Source organism: Eucyclogobius newberryi, unplaced genomic scaffold (assembly GCF_026437365.1).
Source record: "Eucyclogobius newberryi isolate DKJ021-1_F unplaced genomic scaffold, fEucNew1.0.hap1 SCAF_10, whole genome shotgun sequence".
Taxonomy (NCBI): Eukaryota; Metazoa; Chordata; class Actinopteri; order Gobiiformes; family Gobiidae; genus Eucyclogobius; species Eucyclogobius newberryi.
Window position 1 is genome coordinate 33,761,205 of NW_027315724.1, and position 22,285 is coordinate 33,783,489.

General features: G+C 32.9%; 2 protein-coding genes across 2 annotated transcripts; both read right to left on the bottom strand.

The window, feature by feature from the left end:
• Positions 1–873: 873 nt before the first annotated feature.
• Positions 874–4,042, bottom strand: LOC140370084 (uncharacterized). Its single transcript, XM_072457034.1, has 4 exons — positions 4,021–4,042; positions 3,447–3,586; positions 3,229–3,361; positions 874–1,476 (listed from the first exon to the last, which is right to left on the bottom strand). Exons 1-4 carry the CDS (start codon positions 4,040–4,042, stop codon positions 917–919), a joined length of 855 nt encoding a protein of 284 aa, XP_072313135.1. The 3' UTR covers positions 874–916.
• On the bottom strand, positions 4,019–21,215 carry ftr86 (finTRIM family, member 86). The gene is made up of 11 exons (XM_072457046.1): positions 20,683–21,215; positions 18,967–19,062; positions 17,723–17,956; positions 16,888–17,044; positions 7,911–8,009; positions 7,820–7,840; positions 7,101–7,229; positions 6,966–7,013; positions 6,151–6,216; positions 5,595–5,797; positions 4,019–4,499 (listed from the first exon to the last, which is right to left on the bottom strand). Exons 1-11 carry the CDS (start codon positions 21,175–21,177, stop codon positions 4,164–4,166), a joined length of 1,884 nt encoding a protein of 627 aa, XP_072313147.1. The 5' UTR covers positions 21,178–21,215; the 3' UTR covers positions 4,019–4,163.
• Between the last annotated feature and the right edge of the window lie 1,070 nt (positions 21,216–22,285).

Consider the following 22,285-nt stretch of genomic DNA (forward strand, 5'->3'; position numbering starts at 1 on the left):
ATTTAGGCCACCCGTCCATGGGGGAAACCGTCACACTTACAGTAGCACACAACTAATACACGACACCTCTCACTTGAATCGGTGCAGGTTATTGTGCATTTTTTGGAGCGATGGATGCAGTGATAGTTAATCCCCAAAGTCAAATTACCCCAGATTTACCATCCTTTTAGCACCACTGACATCTGCTTTCAGTGGTAGAAAATAAAGTCAAAGTTCGAAGGTGAACTATGTGACTTTACTGTGTTATTCCACACAAAACCATAACGTCGCCATAGAATTTGAGTTATACTGTAAAAGAAGCTGTGTAGTTCACAATTCAAACAGTTTTTTGCACATTTTATTCTCAATTCACAAGGTATGCAATGGACAGATTATTTCACAAAAGCTGGAAATTATAGGTACATTTTGAAGTCTTTACTTTTAAAATAAAGCCAACAACTCCCGACTTAATAACCGTTCACTTTATGTAAACTTGCTTTTAACGTCCTTTAGCTGTTAGCGGTGTAATGTAATACACACATTTCATTTTATTGTCTTATTTTATAGTTTTAATGGGGATTTATTGTTTCTAATATTCATATTTTCCAGTTTTTATTTCGTTTAACCGTTTTCTACTTTATAAACTTGAGTGTGTTTATAAAAATGTGCCAAATATGTATCGATTTGGAATTAACGTAGAACAATGAAACTCTCAAAAGTCAGTGTTTTGTCTATCGAATCTAATATTCACACACAAAAATGGACCAGACATCAAGACATCCATTGATCAATTTAATATTTCGATTGAAACGCAATTCATTCAGGTTGCGATCGTAGAGTCAGAAAATATACTTATCTATAAATATCTTTGCCTTTTACACATACAGTGAGTCTATGGCATATTCTGACAGACCTACAGCTAATGCTTATGCTAATATTAGTCAGTGATGTAGAGCAGGAACCCGCTGAAGGTGTTGTAGTGGTTGCTGTTATCGCAGAGGAAGCACCCGATGGGAAGATTGACCGACACTTTGTCCCCCGTCTTCAGCTTCACCACTAAGGAGTTGGAGGCGCTGTCCTCTTGGTCTTGCATGTTAAACTCTCTGGGGCCCGTGAGCAGACGCCCATTGACCCGCAGAGACCCACATGCGGCCAGAGTGTTCCCAGGGCCCCCGGCATCGCTGTAGATGGTGAGGGCCAAGCTGTAGACGCCAGTGCGAGGAACGGTGAAGACCCCGGTGTTGGCGTCGTAATGGTCGCCCATGTTGAGGAAGATGTGTTCGTAGATAATGGGGGTGTCGTCTCTGAAAGGGCCGTAGCATTTCTGTGTGTCGCTGGTGAAAAGGGAGACGGAGAAGGCGCTGCGAGTGGCTGTGGAGAGAGGAAAAGCATGTTCAAATGTGTTTTTTATCCACCCAGCGTGACTGATGGTACACGGTGTTGTCTCAGCGGGGAAACGTGTACTTTTTGACACGTTATTGAGCAACAAATAGCGACCTTTCTCCAGATGATGAGCAGTTCAAACAGGAACTAAACTAGATCAGCTGAACTAGGGATGGGCGGATATGGATCGGTTTGTTTTTTTTGAGCCATTTGTCTGTTGAAGATATTTCGATTTTAAATTCAGAATCAGAATTAGAAAAGGTTTATTGCCATGGTCAATGAACAGAATTTGCAAACATGAGAACTTGCTTTGGTGATTCGGTTTATATATGTAGCAAGGCACACAAATCGAATTTAAGTTGAAGTTAAGTTAAGTTTCACTTATCATTTACAATAACAAATAATTGCAGAATATAGTTTTCTGGAATATAAAACCGTTTGTTGTATTGTTGTGTAAACATACGGCCATATTTTTTGCTCTTCCATTTCCATTTTTCTGTCAAAAAGAAGAATAAAAAAGAATATCAAATCAATATTGGCCAATACAGATTTATCATCCGCCCCTAAACTGAATGTATTTAATTCAACAGCTGATGTTTCACTACACAACCAGGTAGTTTTCTCAGGGCTTCGGTTGGTGACAGTTATTTACACGTGATGTAACCGTGGGCGACGTCGCCAACTAAGACCCGGAGCATCCTCTGCACGGCTCTGTCCCGGGCGTGAGAGAGCTGGACAGGAAGCGAAACGTCGGCTGTTGAATAAAGAGAGTCCAGCTGTTCTAATTTCATTCCTTTTCTGGACATATGTTCTACCTGAATGTCTCAAAATGTAATAATCAGGTTAAGTTAATTGGAGGCGTTTGTCTATTGTGCAAGTTTTCAATAAATGGAGCTTGATCCCGCTGAGAAGACCAACACAGACACGTGGAGAACAAGCAAACGTCGCAATGGGAGGTCCCATGTCGTCTGAGGAATTGAACAGGGGACTTTGTTGCTACGAGGCAGGAACGTTAAACCCTATCATCTGTTTTTCACTATAGAATCATCGCCAGTCTTCTTGGACCCTCCGAAGCAATCATTTTCCCTTTTCGCCTTTGTGTTTTTGGTTATGAAAGTTAAAGACTATTTTTAGCAGCTTTAGCTTGAAGCGCAAGACCAGAAAACATGAATTGTCTTTATATTGTGCTCTTCTACTGTTATTTTCCTAGTTGCTTTCCATGTATTATATTGTTAGACCTTATACATTTATGCTTATGCTTAAGATGAGAGTCCTTTTTAATGTTTTATCTTGTTTCTGATGCTATGATTGCTGCATTATTGGTGAATTACTGGAAAATGTCAAGAAAGAATTAAGCAAAATATCAAACCAAATCAAGCACCTGTTCACCTGGCACAGTATTTTTCCAGTTGTTGTCACGATACTCAACAAATCTCGCTTAAGTGAAATATATGTACTCTGTCCTCTCTGTTAACAGATTTCAGCTTCATTTTCTAAGCTTTTCCTCTTCAACAACATCAACTTTTCCATTGCTCAACTGTTGAAAAATGTCCTCCCTCTTCTTCTGGGACAAAAAAAATCACATCGGACTATTTCACAGCATATGCTAATTTCTAATGATAATAAAGGCTTTCTGCTCTATTCTTTCAATCATTTTAAAGGGGACGTATGATGTAAAACGTGTCCTGCATTTGAGGCTCAGAAAATCTCAGCTTCACCTACCGCGCATCTCTTCCCACTGATCTGTACTTTCTTCAGACAGAGAGTTCAAAATGTCTACAGTAAAAACAGTTCTGAACAGGATATCAATGGACCGGCGTTTAGTATTAAGCCGTTTAAGTCTTAAAAGCAGACGTTCGGACTCACATCTGAACAGGCTGAGCGTGTCCACGGCTTTGTTGAGTTGGCTCTGGAGTTCGGCGAGGCTCTGGTTAAAGTTCCTCTTCATCCTGTCGATCTGCTGGTGCATGAGGCAGCATCCGCACGCCGCCTGGTCCGTCTGACACAATGAACAAGCACAACGCAGACCTCAATAAGGCGTGTTCGCTAACGCACGGCAACGCATTCAGATGGGAAATGTTCACCGTCCGTTGTGTCGACCTCCTTCGAGTTTCCGGACCCTGTGTCGGGTAAAGGTCTTTGTTCCACCAAAATCTGTTCTTAAATTTTTGAAGAAGATCCTCTTGGGCCAGCGTCAGTCCCAGGACACACAAGATCACCGCGGCTGAAAGAAGAGAGAAATACTACGGATATGTACGGAAAACATAATATTATAGAATATAGAAAATCACTGAGGGTAGAATCGAGGCATCAGCGCCAACGTGCTAACGCTACTAATACTGTTGAAATGTGCAAGAATTCAAAAAGTGAGCTGGTATTTTGTCTATTTTGAGATATTTATTGGCTATTTGGTGTTTAATACTTAAAAACTGGCCTATCGAAGAGTCATGTTTGTGTTAAATAAATACAGAGCAACATACAGCGGAAACGTGGGGACGAGCCTGACGCGGCTGCAGGTAGGAAATATGGAAATATGATAAAAATTTGCTGAAAAAAATCGTCCATACCACCTTTAAGTGTAAGTGTGAAAAGTATATGTGTGTGTGCGTGTGTGTGTGTGTGTGTGTGTGTATGTGTGTATTTGCATATATGTAGAACACTCTCTTCGTCGTAAGGTCATCTCTAATCTTTATTTAAGCACAAAAAGCCGCCAAACAGCAACACATTCATTTATCCATTCAGTAATTGCATTTGATTAACACATTATAATGACATAAACACATGACTCGTTCAGTTGCTCCTCAGTCCAGGTCACAGATGGTGATCACAGACCCGCCCCCCGCCCAGAACCTAAACCCCGGGTGCAGCGGCCCACTGAAGACCGCCTCATGACGGTGGATCAGCTCCGCCTGGTTCTTGCTGACGCGGTAAAAGGCCAGGACCCCGGCGTGCTGGTCCAGGTAAATCCCGATCCGTTTGGCTTTGGGAGAACCCAGCAGCTTCTCTTCGTTGTTGTGCCAAAATGAGAAGCCCTTCCCGGACCAGTACAGGCTCCAGGACTGAGGGTTGTGGCCCAGTCGGCTGCTGTCGTCGGCGCTCTCACGATCCATCTCCTTATACGCCACGGCGACCGTCACCTGAGGACAAGTAATCAGCCGTTTACACCGAGATGATCCGGCATGGCAATATATACCAACACATCACTAAGCTCAAGTCATACACTGCTCGGACCACTTTTGACAGACCCCGACCTGGAGATTAAATGATAAAATCCAGAAAGAGCTGCAGTTTCGCGAACACTCTCAGCCATGACAAGCGTCCATTTCCCCACGTTCTTCCACATGAACATAAGAATAGAAAATCGTGTCGCCGTCTGATCCAACGACTGGCACGATCCTCGTGCAGACTGGAACTGCAGCCTTTGAGCAAGACTTGGAGGAACAGTTTTTGCATTTGAAATAAGGCCGCAGTTATTTTATTACTTGGTTTACGGATTTTTAAATGAAATGTATATTGAACAGGCGGGCGAAATATAAATATAAATGTAATTTCAATTTCAATCGATTTTTTTCTTCCGGGTTTACACAAAACGGACCACGGCAGTAGATATAGCGTGTTTTGCATTGGTAGAATTGACACTTCTAAGTGTGCACTCTTAGTCACGGCAAAACGCGCTGGAGAAAATGTGGTAAACAGGTTTAAAATGTGTATCTGCGATATAAAAGCGTTGGCACGGTGCCTAGCAGACAGCGAAATGGGCGCGCGTGTCTTCTCATGCTCTCCCGGGGCCGCGCGCAGGGTCCGTCACTGACTCCAGCAGGAAAATTTGCTTTCACAATTTATTTGATTTATATTGTAGAAATCAATAATCTAAGTGCGGCGGAGCCGTAAACCAAGTAATAAAATAACTGTGGCCGAACCGCGTATCTAAATGCAAGGTAAATATGTTCAAAATCATACGCAGCTTTTACTCATAACGATTGTAATGTCGATGTATTCTTAGTTACAATAATATTGGACGCGTTTAGGTTTTCGTTTGCCGTTTATCCAATAAGAAGTACCTCAAAACACTACATTAATCCGAGTATGTGCTATTAAAGAGACGTTTTTCATTGTTCACATCAGGTTGGGTCATGCCGGTAATTAAACGGTTATTCTACATAATGAGTCTGTAAGTGATCAGGGAGGAGGACCAGCACCGTTTAAATACTAATAGTGATTCTTGAGCTTACTTTGGTTCCTGTCCACTCCACCTCCCAGTAGTACGGGCTGCCTCCCAGGGCCTCTTGGCACAGAACCTGCCTCCAGAACTGGAAGCGCTCGGGACGTTCGGGGTAATTCAAGTTTTCCGTTTTGAGCGTGGCTTTCCGACCGCCGTCCGAGAGCTGGACGTGGCGATACGCGGTGTCGGGGTCCATCGTGGGAACTAAGCGGTCTGAGAAAGAGCAAAGGAGAGCGGAAAGGAGAGGTAATTAGCTTTATTGAACTAAAACAAGATAACGTTTTCCAAGGACTCAACGTGAAGGAAAAAACAGAACAAATGACAAGAGAAAATGCGAAATAAACACATAAATAACTGGTAAAAAGAAGGACAAAAGCAGGTATGAAATAGAACTCAACCAGGTATTTTTCAGGTATTTTTAAGTTCAAACCAAGACAAAATGAAAGGCTACTTAAGTCTAAGGGTCAATGTAAAGCAGAATAACTGAACCATGACTTATTCAAGACTAATCTGCGCTAAAAAATAAAACTGATATTTACTGGCAATAAAAACAGATATGAACTCACATTTGAGCATTTCATCTCTGGTCTTTGGTTCATAGTTCACTGGTCCCAGGGCAACTACAGCCGCAACTGCACCAACAAGGAGAGGGTTAGACGTGCCGCGAGTAACGGTGAGAATAGGAAACGCAGCCGTATGTTCACGCAATCGTACAGCAAAAAAAAGACACAAAAAAAAACCAAAAACGTTCATTTGTGACCGATATAATACAAAATGGACCTAAAGTACAATAAATTAATGATATTGCTGTATCGCTGACGTAAGTATTCCCACAGTAAAGTACTTGAAAACATTCAAGGATTATGTTTTTCGACTACAATCTTTAACTACAGACATTTTCCAAAAGCCACGACTCACAACCACAGAAATGGAATGACTTTTTTCTGTGAAAGGAGTGAATTTATGGAGTAATCTCGACTACGAAATCAAAGAATCAAGAACAATAACTGACATGAAACATAAAATAATAAGTAAGAATGAACAATAAAATGAGGTTGTTGAGAGAAAGAACTGGAGATCTATTTGCAAAGTGCTTTTGTCTGGTTACTTTATAGCAAATGTTTATTGTCATGTGTTTTAAATATCAGCATCAAGGGGCAGAGGTCATAAGATTTCTCTTCTTTCTGCTCCATTTCATTCATTCTTTCTGTATGTATTTTGTATGTTATGGAAAAAAAGACATACCAGTGTACTGTATATATATCGGATATCGGTATTGGCTCAAAATAATCCATATGGGTCCAGTTACATATGGTAAAGGATGTGGAGACCGTAAAGAGGCTATAGAACATGTGTCGGACGTGAGGAGGTGATGTTTTACCTGGCGGTCGCGGAGGAGGCAGAGGAGGAGGAGGCGCCGAAGCTTCAACTGCAAAAAACATCAAACGCAAAACAAATATAGAGACTTTTTCTTGTTTCCATGGATAAAGAACAAGAAGATTTGTTTTAACTTTACCTTGAGGAAGCACAGGCGCCACGAGAGCTGTAGAACACGGCGGGACATGACAGAGTTTAGCTTTAAGATAAGATAAGATAAGATATTCCTTTATTGTCCCACATGGGGAAATTTCATTGTTGCAACGCGGAAAGATACACAGGTAGATACAGAAGAAAAGAACAGATCAATTATAGGAAGTCTGAAAAAACACTCCTATAAATCTCCTATAAACAAAAACTCCCATAGACAAAACCCAACAAGGGATGGAGGGGAAAAAAATAAAGATAAAAATAACTAACTAACTAACTAAATAAATAAATACATAAATAATTAAATAAATAAATAAATACCATTGCATGTGATCACGACAGTAATTGCACATGAATATGTTTTCATGTGGTCTCCTATTTTTGTTAAAAAATTTGAATCTTAAATAGATAGAAATTTATATAGAATAAAACATTTTTTAACCCTCCTCCACTAGTATACTGAATAATATATCAATATGAAGAAGAAGAAGAATATTGTAATTGTTGAGATTGTTGTTGTTGCTATTATAGTTGTAGTTTATTTTAAGTTTCCTTTTATATTTGTGGTGTTTTTTTTTCTGGTTGGTTAATTGATTGTTGATTTATGTTTAATATTGTTTTGTGCATAAGTTTTCCCTCTTAAAACTTGAAAATAAAGTTTAGCTGCCCCGATGTGCAGTAAGATTTGTACGCTTAACAGTAACTTGCCTGGAAGGACTGCTTCATAAACTGGAAGACAAGAAGATTTAGTTAGAAATGGAATTCAACAATAATAAAACACATGTTAGAGATGTTTGACCTGGGATCTTTATCGTGGTTCGAGAAGTCGTGTCATTGTGACTTGTTGCCTGTTCCTCATCGGGTTCTGACGTTTCTGAAGTTGGAGCTTCATGGTTGACTGCATCAAAATGTCAACGGCCAATTTAATATAACAACATCATATATAACATCATCATATATAACATCATATATAACATCATCATATATAACAACATCATATATAACAGCATCATATATAACAACATCATATATAACATCATATATAACAACATCATATATAACAACATCATATATAACAACATCATATATAACAACATCATATATATAACATCATCATATATATAACAATTTCATATATATAACATCATATATAACAACATCATATATAACAACATCATATATAACATCATCATATATAACAACATCATATATAACATCATAATATATAACAACATCATATATAACATCATCATATATAACAACATCATGTGTAACAACATCATATATATAACAACATCATATATATAACAACATCATATATATAACAACATCATATATATAACAACATCATATATAACAACATCATATATAACAACATCATATATAACATCATCATATATAACAACATCATATATAACAAAATCATATATAACAACATCATATATAACAACATCATATATAACATCATCATATATAACAACATCATATATAACAATATCATATATAACAACATCATATATAACATCATCATATATAACAACATCATATATAACAACATCATATATATAACAACATCACGTATAACAACATCATATACAACAACATCATATACAACATCATCATATATAACAACATCACATATAACATCATCATATATAACAACATCATATATAACATCATCATGTATAACATCATATATAACAACATCATATATAACATCATCATATATAACAACATCATATATAACATCATATATAACAACATCATATATAACATCATATATAACAACATCATATATAACAACATCATATATAACATCATCATATATAACAACATCATATATAACAACATCATATATAACATCATCATATATAACATCATCATATATAACAACATCATATATAACAACATCATATATATAACAACATCACGTATAACAACATCATATACAACAACATCATATACAACATCATCATATATAACAACATCATATATAACATCATCATATATAACAACATCATATATAACATCATCATGTATAACAACATCATATATAACAACATCATATATAACATCATATATAACAATATCATATATAACAACATCATATATATAGCATCATCATATATAACAACATCATATATAACATCATCATATATAACAACATCATATATAACATCATCATATATAACATCATATATAACAACATCATATAAAACATCATCATATATAACATCATCATATATAACATCATATATAACAACATCATATATAACATCATATATAGCATCATCATATATAACATCATCATATATAACATCATCATATATAACATCATCATATATAACATCATCATATATAACATCATCATATATAACAAAATCATATATAACAACATCATATATAACAACATCATATATAACATCATCATATATATAACAACATCATATATAACATCATCATATATAACAACATCATATATAACAACATCATATATAACAACATCATATATAACATCATATATAACAACATCATATATAACAACATCATATATAACATCATCATATATAACAACATCATATATAACAACATCATATATAACATCATCATATATAACATCATCATATATAACAACATCATATATAACAACATCATATATATAACAACATCACGTATAACAACATCATATACAACAACATCATATACAACATCATCATATATAACAACATCATATATAACATCATCATATATAACAACATCATATATAACATCATCATGTATAACAACATCATATATAACAACATCATATATAACATCATATATAACAATATCATATATAACAACATCATATATATAGCATCATCATATATAACAACATCATATATAACATCATCATATATAACAACATCATATATAACATCATCATATATAACATCATATATAACAACATCATATAAAACATCATCATATATAACATCATCATATATAACATCATATATAACAACATCATATATAACATCATATATAGCATCATCATATATAACATCATCATATATAACATCATCATATATAACATCATCATATATAACATCATCATATATAACATCATCATATATAACAAAATCATATATAACAACATCATATATAACAACATCATATATAACATCATCATATATATAACAACATCATATATAACATCATCATATATAACAACATCATATATAACAACATCATATATAACAACATCATATATAACAACATCATATATATAACATCATCATATATATAACAACATCATATATATAACAACATCATATATAACATCATCATATATAACAACATCATATATAACATCATAATATATAACAACATCATGTATAACATCATCATATATAACAACATCATGTGTAACAACATCATATATATAACAACATCATATATATAACAACATCATATATATAACAACATCATATATAACAACATCATATATAACAACATCATATATAACATCATCATATATAACAACATCATATATAACATCATCATATATAACAACATCATATATAACAATATCATATATAACATCATATATAACAACATCATATATAACATCATATATAACAACATCATATATAACATCATCATATATAACAACATCATATATAACATCATATATAACATCATCATATATAACATCATCATATATAACAACATCATATATATAACAACATCACGTATAACAACATCATATACAACAACATCATATACAACATCATCATATATAACAACATCATATATAACATCATCATATATAACAACATCATATATAACATCATCATATATAACAACATCATATATAACATCATCATATATAACAACATCATATATAACAATATCATATATAACATCATATATAACAACATCATATATAACATCATATATAACAACATCATATATAACATCATCATATATAACAACATCATATATAACAACATCATATATAACATCATATATAACATCATCATATATAACATCATCATATATAACAACATCATATATAACAACATCATATATATAACAACATCACATATAACAACATCATATACAACAACATCATATGCAACATCATCATATATAACAACATCATATATAACATCATCATATATAACAACATCATATATAACATCATCATGTATAACAACATCATGTATAACAACATCATATATAACAACATCATATATAACATCATATATAACAACATCATATATATAGCATCATCATATATAACAACATCATATATAACATCATCATATATAACATCATATATAACAACATCATATAAAACATCATCATATATAACATCATCATATATAACAACATCATATATAACAACATCATATATAACATCATATATAGCATCATCATATATAACATCATATATAACATCATCATATATAACATCATCATATATAACAAAATCATATATAACAAAATCATATATAACAACATCATATATAACATCATATATAACATCATCATATATATAACAACATCATATATAACAACATCATATATAACATCATATATAACAACATCATATATAACATCATCATATATAACAACATCATATATAACATCATCATATATAACAACATCATATATAACAACATCATATATAACAACATCATATATATAACATCATCATATATATAACAACATCATATATATAACAACATCATATATAACAACATCATATATAACATCATCATATATAACAACATCATATATAAAATCATAATATATAACAACATCATATATAACATCATATATAACATCATCATATATAACAACATCATATATAACAACATCATATATAACATCATCATATATAACAACATCATATATAACATCATCATATATAACAACATCATATATAACAAAATCATATATAACAACATCATATATAACAACATCATATATAACAACATCATATATAACATCATCATATATAACAACATCATATATAACAATATCATATATAACAACATCATATATAACATCATCATATATAACAACATCATATATAACATCATATATAACAACATCACGTATAACAACATCATCTACAACAAAATCATATACAACATCATCATATATATAACAACATCATATATAACATCATCATATATAACAACACCATATATAACATCATCATGTATAACAACATCATATATAACAACATCATATATAACATCATATATAACAATATCATATATAACAACATCATATATATAGCATCATCATATATAACAACATCATATATAACAACATCATATATAACATCATCATATATAACAACATCATATATAACATCGTCATATATAACATCATATATAACAACATCATATAAAACATCATCATATATAACATCATCATATATAACAACATCATATATAACAACATCATATATTACATCATATATAGCATCATCATATATAACAACATCATATTTAACATCATCATATATAACATCATCATATATAACATCATCATATATAACAAAATCATATATAACAACGTCATATATAACAACATCATATATAACATCATATATAACATCATATATATAACATCATATATAACAACATCATATATAACATCATATATAACATCATCATATATAACATCATATATAACATCATCATGTATAACATCATATATAACATCATCATATATAACAACATCATATATAACAACATCATATATAAAAACATCATATATAACATCATATATAACAACATCATATATAACATCATCATGTATAACAACATCATATATAACAACATCATATATAACATCATCATATATAACAACATCATATATAACAACATCGTATATAACAACATCATATATAACATCATATATAACATCATCATATATAACATCATCATATATAACAACATCATATATAACAACATCATATATAACATCATATATAACATCATATATAACAACATCATATATAACATCATCATATATAACATCATATATAACATCATCATGTATAACAACATCATCATATATAACATCATCATATATAACAACATCATATATAACAACATCATATATTACATCATATATAGCATCATCATATATAACAACATCATATTTAACATCATCATATATAACATCATCATATATAACATCATCATATATAACAAAATCATATATAACAACGTCATATATAACAACATCATATATAACATCATATATAACATCATATATATAACATCATATATAACAACATCATATATAACATCATATATAACATCATCATATATAACATCATATATAACATCATCATGTATAACATCATATATAACATCATCATATATAACAACATCATATATAACAACATCATATATAAAAACATCATATATAACATCATATATAACAACATCATATATAACATCATCATGTATAACAACATCATATATAACAACATCATATATAACATCATCATATATAACAACATCATATATAACAACATCGTATATAACAACATCATATATAACATCATATATAACATCATCATATATAACATCATCATATATAACAACATCATATATAACAACATCATATATAACATCATATATAACATCATATATAACAACATCATATATAACATCATCATATATAACATCATATATAACATCATCATGTATAACAACATCATATATAACAACATCATATATAACAACATCATATATAACATCATCATATATAACAACATCATATATAACATCATCATATATAACAACATCATATATAACAACATCATATATAACATCATCATATATAACAACATCATATATAACATCATAATATATAACAACATCATATATAACATCATAATATATAACAACATCATATATAACATCATCATATATAACATCATGTGTAACAACATCATATATATAACAACATCATATATATAACAACATCATATATAACAACATCATATATAACAACATCATATATAACAACATCATATATAACAACATCATATATAACATCATCATATATAACAACATCATATATAACAAAATCATATATAACAACATCACGTATAACAACATCATATACAACAACATCATATACAACATCATCATATATAACAACATCATATATAACATCATCATATATAACAACATCATATATAACATCATCATGTATAACAACATCATATATAACAACATCATATATAACATCATATATAACAATATCATATATAACAACATCATATATAACAACATCATATATAACAACATCATATATAACATCATCATATATAACAACATCATATATAACATCATCATATATAACCATATATAACAACATCATATAAAACATCATCATATATAACATCATCATATATAACAACATCATATATAACAACATCATATATAACAACATCATATATAACATCATATATAACATCATCATATATAACATCATCATATATAACAACATCATATATAACAACATCATATATAACATCATATATAACAACATCATATATAACATCATCATATATAACATATATAACATCATCATGTATAACAACATCATATATAACAACATCATATATAACATCATCATATATAACAACATCATATATAACAACATCATATATAACAACATCATATATAACATCATATATAAAAACATCATATATAACAACATCATATATAACATCATCATATATAACATCATATATAACAACATCATATAAAACATCATCATATATAACATCATCATATATAACAACATCATATATAACAACATCATATATAACATCATATATAGCATCATCATATATAACAACATCATATATAACATCATCATATACAACAAAATCATATATAACAACATCATATATAACAACATCATATATAACATCATATATAACATCATCATATATATAACAACATCATATATAACAACATCATATATAACATCATATATAACAACATCATATATAACATCATCATATATAACATCATATATAACATCATCATGTATAACAACATCATATATATAACAACATCACATATAACAACATAATATATAACAACATCATATATAACATCATCATATATAACAACATCATATATAACAACATAATATATAACAACATCATATATAACATCATATATAACAACATCATATATAACATCATCATATATAACAACATCATATATAACATCATCATATATATGTCGGTGTAATCCCTCATTCGTCCAGGCGTGTTCCATAGTAGAAAAAGCTTCAGTTGTAGTCATCTGGACTCAGTTTGAAAAAGTAGACGTTTCGACTCTCATCCAAGAGTCATTGTCAATAACAGAATTTAGGTCGAGAACTCCGATATTAATACTGTTCTGTGGTAAGACCCGCCCATTGGGAGGAGCCGTCCTGAAGTAGAAAGAGTTGTTGGTTTCAACAGAAACTCCCCCCTTGTATCTACCGAGCTAGCCTATTCAGAATCTTAATGGGCTGTTAAAACCTCTTTCAAATGCTAATCAGGTACTCAGGGTGGTTGAGCCAGGGTCTCACTAAGACAAAGAGGTTTTAACAGCCCATTAAGATTCTGAATAGGCTAGCTCGGTAGATACAAGGGGGGAGTTTCTGTTGAAACCAACAACTCTTTCTACTTCAGGAAGGCTCCTCCCAATGGGCGGGTCTTACCACAGAACAGTATTAATATCGGAGTTCTCGACCTAAATTCTGTTATTGACAATGACTCTTGGATGAGAGTCGAAACGTCTACTTTTTCAAACTGAGTCCAGATGACTACAACTGAAGCTTTTTCTACTATCATCATATATAACAACATCATATATAACAACGTCATATATAACAACATCATATATAACAGCATCATATATAACAACATCATATATAACAACATCATATATAACATCATATATAACATCATCATATATAACATCATCATATATAACATCATCATATATAACAGCATCATATATAACAACATCATATATAACAACATCATATATAACATCATATATAACATCATCATATATAACATCATCATATATAACATCATCATATATAACATCATCATATATAACATCATCATATATAACAACATCATATATAACAACATCATATATAACAACATCATATATAACATCATCATATATAACATCATCATATATAACATCATCATATATAACAACATCATATATAACATCATATATAACAACATACAATTGTCACAGAAGCTTTTTAGAAAAACAAGACGATTCAACTCTCATCCAAGAGTCATTCTCAATCTGTGGATCTAGTATCCTACACTGAGTAAGGCCTGCCCACTGGGCGGAGCCTCCTGATAATAGCCTGTCCTGTTTGTTTATTTACTTCACAGTGATGAGCGAACATGTCCAGAATATAGATATGTATTCAAAGTTTTTTTCTGCACATACAGCATATATCAGCACAAATATTTAAGTACGTTTTTGAACCAGTTCAAGCAGCCGTGGAACAAAGTTAATGAGCCCACAAACGCCATGGTAACATTATTTAGTTTCGATGCATTTTAACACAAAACGTATTGATATCGCGATACTTGCACGGAGCTATTATTTGGAATCGGATTGGAACAAAAATCACAGTTCTGGCCCATTGCTCGTTCCTAGTTCAAAGATTGTATGGTAGATTGTATGGTAGATTGTGAAAGTTCAAATATGTACCTAAAGCCTGGATCTTTGCGACGGCGGCTTTACACTGGTGTTCGACGGACACTTGTAGTTCTCTCAGAGCTGAACGAACTGCGCTCACCACCGCCTCCTGCTGTTCCAGACCAGACTCAGCCTCCGCCCGACCCAGCGGCTCCATCAGGAAGAAGTTCTACACAGCAGAAAGTACAAAAGTAGTCTTCAACTCAAAACATGAACAATAAAGAGTACATCATAACTTATTGCAGCTGCTTTTTAGGAATCACGAAATCAGGATAATTGAGGTTGTACAAACAAACTAGACAATCATCCACTGACCAAAGAATAATGGGATTTTAATGCAGTATTTGTATTGTTTTCTCAAATGCTCTTGAACATGTTTAAATAAAGATGTCTAATACTTTCAGTGGCACATCGCTATAACTTCCATTATTTCACGTTGTGTCATTTGTGTTCATTGTAAACTTCGACAGCAGCTTAATAGTAGCAACAGGTCCATTAACTCCCATTTGAAAACTGCCAAACTGATTTCCCAGGAGTAAGCAACATACTCCTTTATAAGTTCTATTGTTGATAAAATGAGACGTCGTGACATTTGTGAAGGAAAAACATTGTGGTATGTTTAAAATAAAGTCAATAGTACATAGTATGTGCACAGACAACTGAATCTGTGTTTTGTTTTGTGCAAAAATAGTGCAAATCTAACTCTAACAAATCTAAAAATAAGAATTATAAAAACATATTCATCCAAAATCATCCAGCCCTCGCTCTTAGCACAAGTTACAGAGTCAGGAAAAAGGGTGAGCATATTGCATTATTACTATTATGATATGATTGTGTATTGTTAAACCTTGAGAAAGCAGATGTGGTCCTGCATGTCGGCCAGTCTGCTCAGCTCCTCACTCCTCCAGTGCAGCCGGGCCACTTCCTGCTCCAGACTCTGGATCCGGCCCTCGACTCGGCTGCACAGAGACTCCTCGTGAGCGCCGAGGTCCTTCCCGAGCTGGTCCCCCGCCACAGTCACCGCCATGATCAGGCCTGAGAAGAGATCCGTGTTCTCGCTCTGCAAGGCTTGGACCAAGGCCTGGGGACGGAAATATAGCATTGGAAAAAGTAGAAAAGGTGAGAGAACAAATTATATATGTAAAAAAAATGTATAATAAGTTTTCACTATGTAATGTTTTGATATGTAATTAAGATATTTTATGAGTAAAACAATCGGAAATGTATTTAAAATGTCTTGTGTGTGCTTAATTTTGTTAGATAGCAAAATAATTTGTGGAGGAGATTTTGAGTAAACTAGATTAAACAAAAGATGTGCTTAGAATTTTTACTTTGCCTCATTTTTTTGTGTTAAAACTTAATTATAAAAATAAATCAGTGCTTACAACTGGAGCTATCATTAAATCTTTCTGCGCCATTCAGCAACATCCTTTGAAATTACAATGTTGCAAATACTGTAAATCTATAAAAGCAAGTTGAGTAAAATAAATAATAAACTGTCTTTAGGTGCAGTTTGGGCAATATTGTCGTTTTCAGATTACAGCTTTGTATGTTGAGAGAGCAAAAAGACAAAATAAATTGAGGGGAAAAAAAGAACTCAAACAAAAAAGTAAAAGCCTTGAATAAAGTTGTGGATCAGTAGTTAATGTTTGACGACATGATCAACACTATCAGCACTACACAATGTCTTTATGTATAGTTCAGTCTGTGATAGGGATGTACATTTAATCAAACTGATTAAAATTGTATTGTTTTGTTCAGGAAATTAATATAAAGCATGTTTAATTTGTTTTAATAAGACAAAATAAATCTCAAATTGAGAAAAAAAAAATCATATAATTAAATGTTCTGTCATATCAACCAGCCCTAGTTCTGGATAGGTCCTTGATTAGACCTGGTTTAGTCCTACTCTAAGCGTGTGAAGCGTTTAATAACCAGTGGTCTAAACTACAACATACATTTATTTTATTTGTTTTATTTTATTTTATTTATTTTTTATTTATTTGTTGTATTTAGTGTATTTATTGTATTTATTGTATTTATTGTATTTATTTTATTTTTATTTTTATTTATCTTATTATTATTCAGTACCTTGTGTTGTTTGGTGTTATGAGGCATCTCCTTCAGGGTTCGTTCCGTCCGTTGAACACGACGTTGCACTTCCAGCTGCATCTGGACGAGTTCTTCCTGGAAAACCAAACGTCAAATTAGTTAAATCAAAAAGACACTTTTCTTTAATCATCATTCAAGTCGATGAGCCCGCATCGAGACAATGACACATATTTTTTAAAGTCTACAATATTAAAGATGCACTATGTGATGTCTGCGTTTCCATGGTGATGCTATTGCTTTGCCTATTTAGATTGTCTTCTTTTTTGATTTTGTCTTTCTCGATGAAAACAAATGTAATGGAATAAATGTGAAGTAGTTACGTTTATTGCCGCATTGTGGAACATTCCAGTCAAAGCAACAACATCACCATGACGATAGTGGAACCCCATCAGAAAAGTTACATAGTGCACCTTTAACTGCACTCCATACACTGTATTTGGGAACATTTCAGTGGAAAAGGGCAAAGGAGCAAAAAATATTAACAACTCAAAAGAATAAATATGATATGGCGATGATCCAATTCCTGTGGTATTTTAGTCAAATCAACATATTGTCATATCTAAACGTTCTCCTGAATGCAGCGCTGTCCTCAAGTAAAGACATTTCCCCAGCCAAACCTACTGGTCAGCCTCGGAACTGCACTCACGGCGTGAACGTTCAGATTATGCACGTGACGTCAGTTGCCTCACTTTTACACGAGTCGTGATCAAATCTAAATTGTGATCCGGCTCCAAGAACATAGAGATGTTATTTTGTTAGCGTTTCACTAAGCCCTACATAAAAGGTTCAGGAATTCAAAGTGAATGTGATAGAGATCAGCCCAAGAGGAGGGGGGGGGGGGGAAATCACAGTATTTCAAAATAAAGTGTAGTATTTATCATTTATAGCCCACTGCTAATTTCCTTTTTTTTTTTCTTAATTTAATTTAATTTAAAAATATAGAGTCAAACAATCAGCGCAGCAAATACATATTACCGTATTTTCCGCACTATAAGGCGCACTGGATTATAAGTCACACTGTCAATAAATGGTGTATTTTTCATATTAAAGGCTCACCGGACTATAAGGCGCATTAAGAGAAACAAAACGTGTACCACACAAAATCAGCTTGAGGTCAGTAAGCACAACCAGAATGAATCCACATATAAGGCGCACTGGATTATACACAATGTAGTTTTTTGAGAAAATTAAAGTCTTTTAAGTGCGCCTTATAGTGCGAAAAATACGGTATATGAAAACACTTTTTTAATTTAACTAATATTAGAGGTTGTATATGGCTTCTGAAAGAAATCTGACGTTTAGTTCTGGTCCTTTACGATAAAACGAGGTTGAGGATGACGGACATGAATCACCAACGGCGCTGAAGCCACGTCTGTCATGCCGTTTACTCGCACATGTTCAGCTACAATAGAACGCCTGTGTCGCGCCGTCATCGCTGGCTGTCGAGTACGACCGCATTTTTCTCACATGACATAAACTGCTCGTGTCGTCATCACAGGCCAGTTCACCTCTGCGCTTCGTTTCGTTCGGTTAACCGTTAAATATGTCTGTAATCTGCCGTCCTGTCGAGTCAGAACTAGTCAGAATAGTTAGTCCTCCCTCATCACACATCTAAACTTATGTTGTAAAATATAAAACAGTTTTGACCAATACAAAACACACGTCTAATCTAGAATTCCATCGACTTTCACACACCTGTCTGAGCGTCCTCTCCTGCTCGGGCCGGACTACGCGATGCCCCCTGTGCCCGTACTGGCGACACAACGCGCACACGCACTCTCGATCCTCGTGGCAGAACAGGTCTAAAGGCTGTTGGTGCTGCGGGCACATTCGGGGGGTCGCGGCGAGGGGCAGCCGGGGGTAGATTGTCCCGGGCTGCGGCCCCAGGACGTCCGCGTGAACGGGCAAAGACGGAGGGGCAGAAGACGGCTCCTTTTGCCTGAGACTGTTGGTTCTCAGTTTGTCCATCGCCTCCGCCAGAAGAGTGCTTTTAGCCAGCGACGGTCGTGGGCTGAAGACTTGCCTGCATTGTGGACAGCTGTATTGTCCCTGGCCGCTCTTCTTGTCCCAGTGGTTTTGGATACAGCTCAAGCAGTAAGAGTGACCACAGGGGAGAGTGGCGGGGTCCCTCAGGGTTTCCAAACACACAGAGCAAGTAAAATACTCCTCTTCTGCCCAAGCTGAGGCCATTGGAGTTTGAAAAGGGGTTGTTCTGTAAAAAAGCCAAAAGAAGGCCAAGACAAAGCCTGTGGCAAATGAATGAAAACGTGACTGAAGATGTAAAGGTTTCAACGCAGTAAGACACAAGTCACTACCAGAGCCAGTCAAACAGGTTGAGCCGAGTTTCAGGGCGCCTCCCATTCACTTAAACCAATTTTATCAATACAAAATGTGGTGACAACAATGTGCAACCAGTATGTAATGTAATGTAGTTTAAAATAAAAGGGTTTAAAATGAGTTACTTAGTCAAGAGGCTGATTTGTTCCACAACGCCGGACTTACTAAAACTTCAGCATTTGTCCAGGGCACTAGCATTTCATGTCCCAAAGCCCTAATCTTATCAAAAGGAATAGTTCCTAATCCTAACCTTAATTTTATATTTAATGTGAAATAATATATTGTCTAAAAGAAACATATACCAACATGAAAAATAAAAAATGACAAAAATAACACCAACATTCCATGTTACCAAGCCCTATGTTAACGCCAATTAACCGATTCCTAAACATATATCTAATCCTGACTTAAATCTGATAAATGTATTGTCAAAAATAATATTTGTAATGAGAAAGGAAATGGAAAGAAAAGAAAATGTAAAGTGTACTATCAAGACATGTAAAGGCCCACAGTTTTAGAATGAATTGGACAGAAACAAATTTTACATTTGAATATATTGACAATAATATTTGAAAATAAACCTTTTTAGCTTATGGCTTCTAAATTAAGTAAACGACCTATATCTTCATGTGTACATTTATAGTAGTGTAAGAGAAAATACATTTTGTTTTTCTTGGTCTCTCGTTGTAACAGGATTAAATGGATTTGATGGGTAGGTAAGTATGTATTGGCAAGAATATTATCAAATGTAAAAACATGACATTGTTAAATGTTACAAGATAAGACAGCTTCAAGGGTGTTCCATAGCAAAATACATTTACTTTACTAACGCAAACTAAAATAACTAAACTAAACTGTGCACCCCAAGCGGACAAACCAGTCAAACGTGTTTTACCCTTAGAAGTGGGGATTGCCAGAGTTAAGACGACAGAGCAGAAATCTCAAAATAGAAACCACATGT